Source organism: Micropterus salmoides, unplaced genomic scaffold (assembly GCF_014851395.1).
Source record: "Micropterus salmoides isolate LMB-PRFRI ecotype aquatic unplaced genomic scaffold, ASM1485139v1 Ms_hic_scaffold_10, whole genome shotgun sequence".
NCBI classification, from domain to species: Eukaryota; Metazoa; Chordata; class Actinopteri; order Centrarchiformes; family Centrarchidae; genus Micropterus; species Micropterus salmoides.
Window position 1 is genome coordinate 24274229 of NW_024040041.1, and position 10502 is coordinate 24284730.

At 39.9% G+C, this 10502-nt stretch overlaps 2 protein-coding genes and 3 non-coding genes across 5 annotated transcripts; 1 reads left to right on the forward strand and 4 right to left on the reverse strand.

Moving 5' to 3' along the window:
- Positions 1 to 2475: 2475 nt before the first annotated feature.
- Positions 2476 to 4997, reverse strand: rps11 (ribosomal protein S11). Its single transcript, XM_038704201.1, has 5 exons — positions 4914 to 4997; positions 4307 to 4447; positions 4016 to 4091; positions 3132 to 3261; positions 2476 to 2736 (listed from the first exon to the last, which is right to left on the reverse strand). Exons 1-5 carry the CDS (start codon positions 4926 to 4928, stop codon positions 2613 to 2615), a joined length of 486 nt encoding a protein of 161 aa, XP_038560129.1. The 5' UTR covers positions 4929 to 4997; the 3' UTR covers positions 2476 to 2612.
- Positions 2823 to 2906, reverse strand: LOC119896645. The gene has a single exon (XR_005443263.1). It is a non-coding gene; the product is annotated as a small nucleolar RNA SNORD35 (small nucleolar RNA).
- On the reverse strand, positions 3405 to 3488 carry LOC119896644. Its single transcript, XR_005443262.1, has one exon. It is a non-coding gene; the product is annotated as a small nucleolar RNA SNORD35 (small nucleolar RNA).
- LOC119896643 lies at positions 4159 to 4242 on the reverse strand. Its single transcript, XR_005443261.1, has one exon. It is a non-coding gene; the product is annotated as a small nucleolar RNA SNORD35 (small nucleolar RNA).
- A 2278-nt stretch (positions 4998 to 7275) lies between the features above and the next one.
- Positions 7276 to 10351, forward strand: baxa (BCL2 associated X, apoptosis regulator a). The gene is made up of 6 exons (XM_038704178.1): positions 7276 to 7371; positions 8061 to 8109; positions 8200 to 8358; positions 8472 to 8607; positions 8741 to 8845; positions 8964 to 10351. Exons 1-6 carry the CDS (start codon positions 7341 to 7343, stop codon positions 9066 to 9068), a joined length of 585 nt encoding a protein of 194 aa, XP_038560106.1. The 5' UTR covers positions 7276 to 7340; the 3' UTR covers positions 9069 to 10351.
- Positions 10352 to 10502: the final 151 nt, after the last annotated feature.

The following is a 10502-nucleotide window of genomic DNA, read 5'->3' on the forward strand; positions in this document are numbered from 1 at the left end:
TAGAAAAAGAAGTGGGAGGCCGCGTTGCACAACTGAGCAAGAAGATAAGTACATTAGAGTCTCTAGTTTGAGAAACGGACGCCTCACAGGTCCCCAACTGGCATCTTCATTAAATAGTACCCGCAAAACACCAGTGTCAACATCTACAGTGAAGAGGCGGCTGCGGGATTCTGGGCTTCAGGGCAGAGTGGCAAAGAAAAAGCCATATCTGAGACTGGCCAATAAAAGAAAAAGATTAAGATGGGCAAAAGAACACAGACATTGGACAGAGGAAGACTGGAAAAAAGTGTTGTGGACGGATGAATCCAAGTTTGAGGTGTTTGGATCACAAAGAAGAACGTTTGTGAGACGCAGAACAAATGAAAAGATGCTGGAAGAATGCCTGACGCCATCTGTTAAGCATGGTGGAGGTAATATGATGGTCTGGGGTTGCTTTGGTGCTGGTAAGGTGGGAGATTTGTACAGGGTAAAAGAGATTCTGAATAAGGAAGGCTATCACTCCATTTTGCAACGCCATGCCATACCCAGTGGACAGCGCTTGATTGGAGCCAATTTCATCCTACAACAGGACAATGACCCTAAACACACCTCCAAATTGTGCAAGAACTATTTAGAGCAGAAGCAGGCAGCTGGTATTCTATCGGTAATGGAGTGGCCAGCGCAGTCACCAGATCTGAACCCCATTGAGCTGTTGTGGGAGCAGCTTGACCGTATGGTACGCAAGAAGTGCCCATCCAACCAGTCCAACTTGTGGGAGCTGCTTCTGGAAGCGTGGGGTGCAATTTCTCCAGATTACCTCAACAAATTAACAGCTAGAATGCCAAAGGTCTGCAATGCTGTAATTGCTGCAAATGGAGGATTCTTTGACGAAAGCAAAGTTTGATGTAAAAAAGATCTTATTTCAAATACAAATCATTATTTCTAACCTTGTCAATGTCTTGACTCCATTTTCTATTCATTTCACAACGTATGGTGGTGAATAAGTGTGACTTTTCAGGAAAACACAAAATTGTTTGGGTGACCCCAAACTTTTGAACGGTAGTGTATATGAAACAATATTTTGTTGAAGAACCAGATACAGGATATATATACATATATATATATCCTGTATCTGGTTCTTCAATTTTAGTGCGCACTCCAGTCACCTCTGTATGTCATCTTGTCTTGCATAGATTTCAAAAGGTGTAGTTCTGTCAAAATGTCTGTTTCTGAGATGTGAATCAGAATCAGAAACAGTTTTTTTGCCAAGTAGTTTTTACACACACACGGAATTTGCTTTGCTGACTAGGTGCGTAACAATTGGCATAATATAGGCCTATAAAGATATGAAATTGACAAAATCTAAAAGTTATAGAAGAATCATTTACTATGTGCAATATGGCATTTACTATTTACATGTGCATAAAAAACCTGATATGTTGTGCAAACATTAACAGTGTGTACTGTAAAAGGGGGAGGTTTGGGGGGCAAGAGAGTGAGTGTCCGTGGGGGTCCTTGGCCTTGTTGATGAGGCCAGCTGCAGACGGGAAGAAGCTGTCCATGTGGTGTGAGGTTTTGGTCCTGATGGACCGCAGCCTCCTGCCAGAGGGGAGGTTGTGAAATGTGTCCCGGGTGGGAAGGGGTTGGCCCCAATCTTTCCTGCTGGCCTCAGAGAATGAGTGTGGTGCTCAGTATCTTGTACATGCTGTAAATTCCACATGCTCCAAACAACACAAAATTTTATGTGAATTACCTTTACGTGACAAATGTTGTTTTCTGTATTGCTTGAGATATATCAGGAGAGAGAACGGTTATTTTTTACCCCAATTTGCTAGTTACCAGTCTTTTTCCACAATGGTCCATCTAATCTAAGCCTTCACATCCTTAATCCCATCATAATTTAAAAATTTACATTTCTTATGGACTCAGTATGTCAAGGTGGAAGATGGGTGAGAAGGATATTTGTCATTTCTTCCAAGTTCTGGGCATAATGCTACTTATGCTTGGACTTACTGATTAACTTGGGGACTTTTTTTTTTTTTTTAAATGGCAGTAGAGACCGACAATTGCTTGGAGGGAACAGGAGGTCAAGCAACAAGGGGAAAAAAGTTCCTAATTTAGCCCAACTGTCACATCTCTACTGGCTTCTTTTACTGGACTCCATGAGCAAAGAAATACTATCGTTTAGAAATAATCAGTTTACTTCCCAAGGAACATTAGACCACTATCTTAAAGAGAAAACAAATGCAGTTTCAAATGGGTTTACTGTTAAGCTTACCATGCAGTTTTACATTTAAATATTTACATTACTGTTGAGAAAAAAAAAAATTGCTGAAGTGCCTCATTAGATATTACCAATTTCTCTACTACAATGACATTTCCTGATTCATTCTTTAAATGCTCAGAATATGCCCTCTTTCTGCAAGTCTTAATTTGACATTTAAAATTATCTCGATTTCATCTATGAACAGAAAGAACACAAAAACCAGAGGTAGCTGAGCTGATTATGTCATGTATTGTTTAGTTCCAGGTCCAAAGAGGATGACAAGACAAATAGCAGAAAAGGCAAATTAAACAAGATTTTCTTTATTTGACAGTGAGACAAGTTAGCCAACAGCAGCCTTCTTGTTCAACTAAAACTTCTGGAACTGCTTCTTGGCTCCAGCAGCCTTTGTTACTTTGAGGACGTTGAACCTCACGGTCTTGCTGAGCGGTCGGCACTCCCCAACAGTCACAATGTCTCCAACTGTGACGTCTCTGCAGAAAAACATCACAACCAAGATAGATATTAACATGTGGTTGGGGTACCTCTGTCCAAGCACTTAACATTTGTACAGGAGGGGAAAGCTGCATCAGCGTTTGCCATAGGCAGTGTCGTCAGAGCTTCCTGAGCTTGGAAGACCATCGTGAGAAAGACATCATTTGCAGCAAATTATGTACTTTTTGGCTAGATCAAAAACTTTACTTGGACATTTAGACACCAGAACTGTATTACAACAATTACATTGTTCTTAGGAGAGAAAAGTCATATGCATTAGTTATAATTTAAAAAAACCAAAAAAACCCAAACAGATTTCAAATTTGGCTGAGGGGAACAGATTACTGCACTATTTTCCAGACCTGAACCGTAAACATTAAATGAGGTGTAGTACCTGAAGCAAGGTGAGAGATGGACAGAGATGTTCTTGTGCCTTTTCTCAAAGCGGTTGTACTTGCGGATGTAATGCAGGTAGTCACGTCTGATAACGATGGTCCTCTGCATCTTCATTTTGGTCACCACACCTATAGATCACACAAAAAAAGGATTAATTTTAGAGGCTTGTTCAGTCTTCTAGGACATTGAACACTCAAATCACAGGAGAAAACACCAGAAGGCCTTAAGAAATTGATCATTTTGGGGGGGGGGGGGGTTAAATAATTGTCACTCCGCTACATCAGTATTGCCATAAGGCATTATCGTCAGAGCCCTGAGGGCTTGGAAGACCATCGTGAGAAAAACATCATTTGCAGGATTGTGACAAGAAATGGGGGAGATCAATACAGATTTGGTGGCCTCTAAATACACTGGCTGGGGTCTGGGTTGCTTCACCTGAATCTGTAACAAGGATATGTTGATTTGCAGTCAGGAAAGTTGCTCATGTTGTGCCCAACCGAGCAAAAAACTTATGGCATCTATACTAACAGAACCAGATTGGGCATTATATCTCTTGTAGTACTGGAATTAAACCACTAACTGCATCTCCAGACATGAAGTCTTTAACTGTATACCAAGTAAAACTAAACATCCACTGCATGGTCTACCAAAGTACTTCATCATTTTGTGCATCTGTTTCCACACTATTTCTGGATCAAGTGCAAGATGATTGCATCAATAATCATATTGCAGTTCTGTATGCTTTTGAGTATTGATAGGTCAATTTGTGCTGTTCATTATATTACAGCAGTGTGATCAATGTCAGACAATTCATGTGCAAACAACTTTAGCATCCCAAGCCAGTGTGGTAGTGTTTCATATACTGTGAGGTGTTATACTGACCAGAGAGGATACGGCCACGGATGGAGACATTTCCGGTGAAGGGGCATTTCTTGTCAATGTAAGTGCCTTCAATAGCCTGGTCAAAACCAAAAATTACTATTAGTGTCATTGCCCAGCCATGAAATTAGGTAATTTTCTAACTTATGACTGCATCAGCATTGCCAAAAGGCACTATCGTCAGAACCCTAGGGGCTTGGAAGACCATCGTGAGAAAGACATCATTTGCAGCTAAAAAAGAACAGCTGTATACATTAGTTCGGATACTTGTCTGGACGTTTCAAGTTACGTTACCTCTCTTGGGGTTTTGAAGCCCAACCCGACACTCTTGTGGTAGCGGGGGAGCTTTTCCTTGACTTCCTTGCCACCATCTGCGACAAGAACACGCTTCTTGTTCTGGAAGATCGTGGGCTGTTTCTGATAAGCCCTCTCGGTCTGTGGAACAAGGAGATCAGCGCGTTAAGGCCGTGCAACACATACAACCAAGCAATGTGAAGCCACTCAACACCACCCGGCCTAGCCACCTACTTATAGACCAACTTCCTCTTATAACGGAGACGAAGGACAAACCAATTTATCGTTTAACAATTTATAGGGGGAAATACGTTGATGGGAATCGTTACCTCTTGCAGTTTAGACAAAGCAATCACTGTTAAACTAGAGAGTTAACCGGTAGCAGGCAAAGCTAACAGAATTAGCATTCCGGCTAGTTCAACGTTACACGAGGGTATGCAGAACGGCAACAAATATCAGATAAAAAGGCCTGGATGTGAATTGAAAGGGCCCAGGGCCGTGTATAAAGGGAATATAAATACTACATACTCAATAAACTCTGACAAATGTGCTCATTTAGATGTAAAAATATCGATTTAAATTCACCACGCCGTTTTCCTGAACGTACTTGTGCATCCGCCATCTTTGCCAGCCGAGTCGTAAAGAGGCCTATGAATGCGCGCGACGGACGGAAGACAGCGAGGCACGGGAAATGACGTTTATGAAAAGGCGAGGCTCAAAAGAAAAACACGTTTTTTAATTGTTTCATTAACTTCACCAACTGATAGATATAATAGTGTAAACACATCCTTCATTGTTTATTCGCAGTGCGAGCTCTCCCAAAGCCTCGTCCACAGACGACGGACGGTAAGAACATACAATCAGAAAGAAAAAAAAAAGTAATACTTTCTAAAATATTGAAAGGACAAGTTTGAAAACAGGACATAATAGTCTACACTTATGAATATAGAATCAGTCAAATGTAAAAATTACATTCTCCTTCTTGTTTACAAAAACGCCCCAAAATAATGTATTTAAAAGAAAGAGAAATACAACTCATTAAAGAATACTTGTGTAAATACAAAAACATCTGACCAGAAATTTTCAATAGGGACACAAGTCCAAAACAAATCCACAGTTGTTTCAGGGTTAAACTTCAGGGTTAAACAAAAAGAGCAACTAGTGTCAATGATCCGGAAGAAAGAAAAAATTTGACCATAGTATTTATGCAGAATATTAAATGATACTTCTCCCAACATATTCGACAACAGATATTTATATGGTAAAGTTTATTTTCCATTGAATACCATGATACCATTCATGAGGTACACTGACTATCATGTTGATGTTATTATTGTATAATTATATTATATAACACTTAAATTTGTTTCACAGGTATCAAAGCTGGAAAAACAGGGGTTGATAAAGAAATCCCTCGACGTGACTATTCAAGTGTCAAACATAGGCTGTCAAAAAAAAAATCTCCTTTCCTTGACCTCGACGGAAAACGTCATGAGGTCGAGGAAAGATGTAAAGGAGAATCCATAAGTACTTAGGAAAAGCGGGCCGCGGGGCTCAGAGAATCCGACTGCTCTTTTCTAAGCGACGTAATTATGCGACGGCGGATGTTACTGACGTGGCTTGCCGTGATAAAACTACAACATTCCGAAGATGGACTACAAAAAGCGCATCTTTGACACTGCGCCCCATGTTGTTGTAATGCAGGCCATCTAAAGGTGGACAACACGGTGGAATATATTACTTCATAACCAAGATAGCAAAAAGGCAGATATGGTAGCCTACCAGTCACTAAATAATGGACAGGGTTGTCACATCAAGAATGCTTGCTCACACTCACCCTCCTGCCCACCCATAGGCGTATTTATCAACATGAATCTCAATTGTATGTAAATACAGTGTTTCCCACAGCGTAACTGTGCCGAGAGAGAGAGAGAGAGAGAGAGGGAGCGACGGGGCGAGAGGAGATGATGAGAGAATATATGCACTGCGCGGAGCTCTGTCATCAAATACGATTTTACCCATTTTAAATAGTAAAAAAATCAATCGAAAATCAGCGTTGATAATGTGGCAGGCCGCCACAAATAAATCAGTGGGTGGGAAACGCCTACAGAAGAGGTTATCCAGCTTAATCTTTGCCTTTATTAAGGCGAGTGTGTCAGCATCTGTGACTGAAGTATTAATTTGCTGAAGGCTGCAGTACATAACCTGAGGCGTGTAGCCTGCTGCAACATTATCCTCACTTTGATCATGTTACAAGACTAGTAACAGCTCGCATGGGTCTCAGTTATTGTTGACGGTTTAAGATATATGCATATTAGCATGTTATGGCATAAGAGAGAAAAGGCTTATTAGCCAATGGTAACTTACATGGTGATCAATCCTTTAACCCGTCATGGTTGGTGATTTTTTTTTTATTGTAGAAAACACGTAATGGCTTATTTCAACAACCCGAAACATAACACGGTGTTGATACAGTATTAGATTACAAAAAAGCCAAAAGAAAGAAGATAATTGTGAGTCTTATTAAAGTATCATAATGTGCGTCTGTATTGCAAGGGTCTTTAGTTTGAGAACGTGCGCCTCTTTAAATGTTGCCGCCGCAAGGAATTGTGGGACGGCATTCTCTCCTTTCCTTTCATAAAGGATGGTCCGGTGTACCCTATGCTAAAGGAGATATTAAAGGAAACATTGAGGCACCTTTCCTTATTTTTTAGAGAATTCGAACAGCTCTTATCGTGGCTGCCACAGAAATACTTCCGGTTCTCTTCACTCAGTTAGTAACCTTCCTAAGCAAGAAAAGACTTGAACGCAGCCATAGACTGTATATAAAAAGGTCACAAAGCATTGGTCAATAGGTGGTGATCTCACCTTCACTTTAACGTCATGATATTACGTCATCACGTTAGTCCGCTGCCGCTGTGTGTACTAGCCAATCAGAGGCAGAGGTGTCGAAAACCGGGTGGGGGGAAAACCATGAACAAATGTTGTCGTATGTGTTTGTGCGGTGCGGAAGCAGCCACGACCAAACAACAAGATGGCATCACACCCGGGAGGAGGCGATCAAGGTAGCTCCTTGCTATATTCAACAATAGTATTAAAATTAAATTCACTTTGACAGTTTCACCAACATTGTGGTAGACATAGATAATATGACACTATAACAATTTGCTATTGTTTAGTTGTTCTTGCGTGTTTGCTTGCTAGCAGTAACATTAGCTGAACTGAGTTTAGCAGGAAAGCTAACCCTGAACGTTAACTCGGTTAGCTAGCATAAATAGCTATACATGAGTGAGTTAGAAAAATGTGTAAGAACAAAACCGAAACAGATATCAGCGGATTAACGTTACGTTGTTTCACCTTGAAAATGTAAAGTTAAAGCTAGTTCAAGTTGGCCACAGCAACAACTTCGGTAAAATTATTTAGCCTAATTCACTTAACTAACAACTAACAGACTGTGGGGCTTATGTGCTGACTTTTGTATACTGTAAATGTCTCTCACAAGGTAATTTTACATTTAAACACAGCAGGTAAAATGAGTGAAGCATAGGAGGAAATATAAGATTATAAACGTATAATCGACAACGTATGCTTTCTTATGAGTAATTTTAAATGTGGCTAATTTAATTCAGCTCATAGTAAAGTGTGAGTTTAGTGATTGAGATTAAAGTGACATTACAGTGAAACATTCTGAAATATAAACTAATTTATTGATTTATTTGTATTTGGATGATGAGTACTGACCTTTGTCTTTCAGGAAATACTACAGATAAGATACTGGAAGTAGGAGCTGATTTATTAAAAGAGTGAGTATATAATATTCAGTTGAGCTATATATTATTTGACTGGGTAAAGAGTTGGATCATACTTATTACTATCTGTGTCTCCCTGTGTAGTTTCATTTATCAGCGGGTTCAGCGGTATGGAGACAGCCATACTGCTGTAACCAGGGATCAGCTGGATGGAAGAGAGCTGTGTGACCCAAACCACAAGAAGCTTGCCCAGTGCCTCCAGCAGATTGGAGATGAGCTGGATAGCAATGCAGAGCTCCAAAGGTCTGTGTGTCAGTTATATCAAATTCCCGGCCTAAGATATTATGAATTACACAGTTTAACTGGTAATAACTGTATAATTGGCTTGTCCCTAATTTCATAATGTTGTTTTGCAGTATGATAAACAACTCTTCACTCAGTCCCACAAAAGAGATGTTCGTTAAGGTTGCCATTGAGATCTTTTCAGATGGGAAATTCAACTGGGGCAGGGTGGTTGCACTGTTCTACTTTGCCTGTCGACTTGTCATCAAAGTGAGTAAAGAGACTCTGTTGTACCTAACCTTTTTATAAAAACAAAACAAAGTAAGACATATCTGTATGGTGGCGTTATGATTCAATAGGAAATACCTTACATCTGAAGCATCTCCTGTTCAAACCTTCTCAGGCTCTAGTGACCAAAGTTCCTGATATCATCAGAACAATCATCAACTGGACTTTGGATTACCTGCGGGAAAATGTGATCAACTGGATCCGGGAGCAAGGTGGCTGGGTAAGTAGCTACGTAACAAGTGCACTTCAAATTCATCATTTTTTAGTAGTTGCACTTCTGCTCCTGATTTCTGGCATGACACATGCTAATATTTGTGTCTGTTGTTTACAACTTCTAGGAGGGTATTCGTTCCTACTTTGGCACACCCACATGGCAGACAGTGGGGGTTTTCTTGGCTGGTGTTCTCACCACTGTTATAGTCATTCAGAGAATTGGTTCATGAAGAGCAAACAGGTGAAAAATGGGAGGAACTACGTCTGAGGGAAATGGGGAGAGGAACAAGAACATTAAAGAACTACTGAGCGAGATCAGGAAGAGATTGTATTTGGACACAGGAGCCACTCTTTGTTTCTTTCTCCCGTTCATTTCCAAGGATTGGGAGTTAGACGAATGCACTCATGATCCCTATGCCACTGAGGATGTGAGCTGTGCAACATTAGGGGGAGTGGGGTTGGAAATTTTGTCAGACTTGGAACAGGGAATGCATTTTAAGTAATTTATTTTGTACTTGGTACAGATTTTTTTTAAAGTCACTGCATTCTGCTGTCTGCTCTAAAAAATATATGGACAGAACACTTGTTAAGAGTTTACTTTCCACATTATTATCAATGTCATTTTATTTTTGTTCCACTCAGATTGCTTTTCTGATCTTCCCACTCTCTCCATTCATCTCAACATGGTGTTAACATTCTAGAGAACCCATCTTTATATGTATTTGTGAGCATTTACTGGTGTAAATCTATCTATTTGCTGGCAATGAACGTTTTGGAGGGTGGTCACATCCCATTGAGTTAAAAAGAAATCTTTTGGCAAACACTGGTTAAATTTACCAAAATAATATAGATGAAGAAAAAGTACTCCTCAAATAATATTTGGGCTCAAAACCCCCAAATAATTTATCCGCTCGAACGCACAGCTCAACCTTATTTCAGTGAATATTGAAAGTGCCACAGTAGCTGTACAAAGTTATGTTTACGTTCAACATGAATCATCGTGTTGAAAAAAAGTCACATGATCTCAGTAAACTGAATCTAAAGCCCTGTCTTGTGTAACATGTAATCACATGCTGCCTTTGGGCATTTTGGCCAGCAGTGTGACCTTAATGTGGATCCCACTTAAAAGAAAATGTTGTCTGATTTCTGTATTGAACCGGTTGTCATGAACCTGTGTTTCTTGTGGTCTGTGGATGATGTCCCGTTGCAGACACAGAAGGGGCTGGATTGCTCACAGATGCTTACCTCACTTCACACATATTCAAAGTACTGTATTTTTACGTAAGTAATTCAAACTGCAATCTTACCTACACAAAATGTTTTTTTTATACATTTTTTCTTGTTTGTCAGTGCCTTGGTGTTTTTTCTTATTAAGAAATCACTTTGATAATCTCAAATTTTCACCTTTTTTCTATCACATTTGTAAAATTGAAATTAGTTTCCAGTCTCCCTGAAAATCTTTTTGCAGTGATCTTGTAAGTTGTAATATGGAAAATAAATCTTTTAACTCTTACTGTGGCTATGTATAAGTTTTATGGGAATAAGGTTTATATACAGGCTTATAGCAGGATACCAAAAAAAATTAACTCATTTTTACATACTTGTGATTTGTAGCCATGTGGGTGGCACGGCTCTTTGGTTGCCACGCTAACACACGAAGATGG

What these genes read in the sequence shown, in the direction of transcription:
- baxa (XM_038704178.1), top strand. Translation starts at nt 7,341, where the DNA reads ATGGCATCACACCCGGGAGGAGGCGATCAAG. An exon ending in CCTGTCGACTTGTCATCAAA is followed by an intron (nt 8,608 to 8,740) that starts GTGAGTAAAGAG and finishes AAACCTTCTCAG; the next exon opens with GCTCTAGTGACCAAAGTTCC. An exon ending in TCCGGGAGCAAGGTGGCTGG is followed by an intron (nt 8,846 to 8,963) that starts GTAAGTAGCTAC and finishes TACAACTTCTAG; the next exon opens with GAGGGTATTCGTTCCTACTT.
- rps11 (XM_038704201.1), bottom strand. An exon ending in GCTTCAAAACCCCAAGAGAG is followed by an intron (nt 4,092 to 4,306) that starts GTAACGTAACTT and finishes GGTTTTGACCAG; the next exon opens with GCTATTGAAGGCACTTACAT. An exon ending in CCGTGGCCGTATCCTCTCTG is followed by an intron (nt 3,262 to 4,015) that starts GTCAGTATAACA and finishes TGTGATCTATAG; the next exon opens with GTGTGGTGACCAAAATGAAG.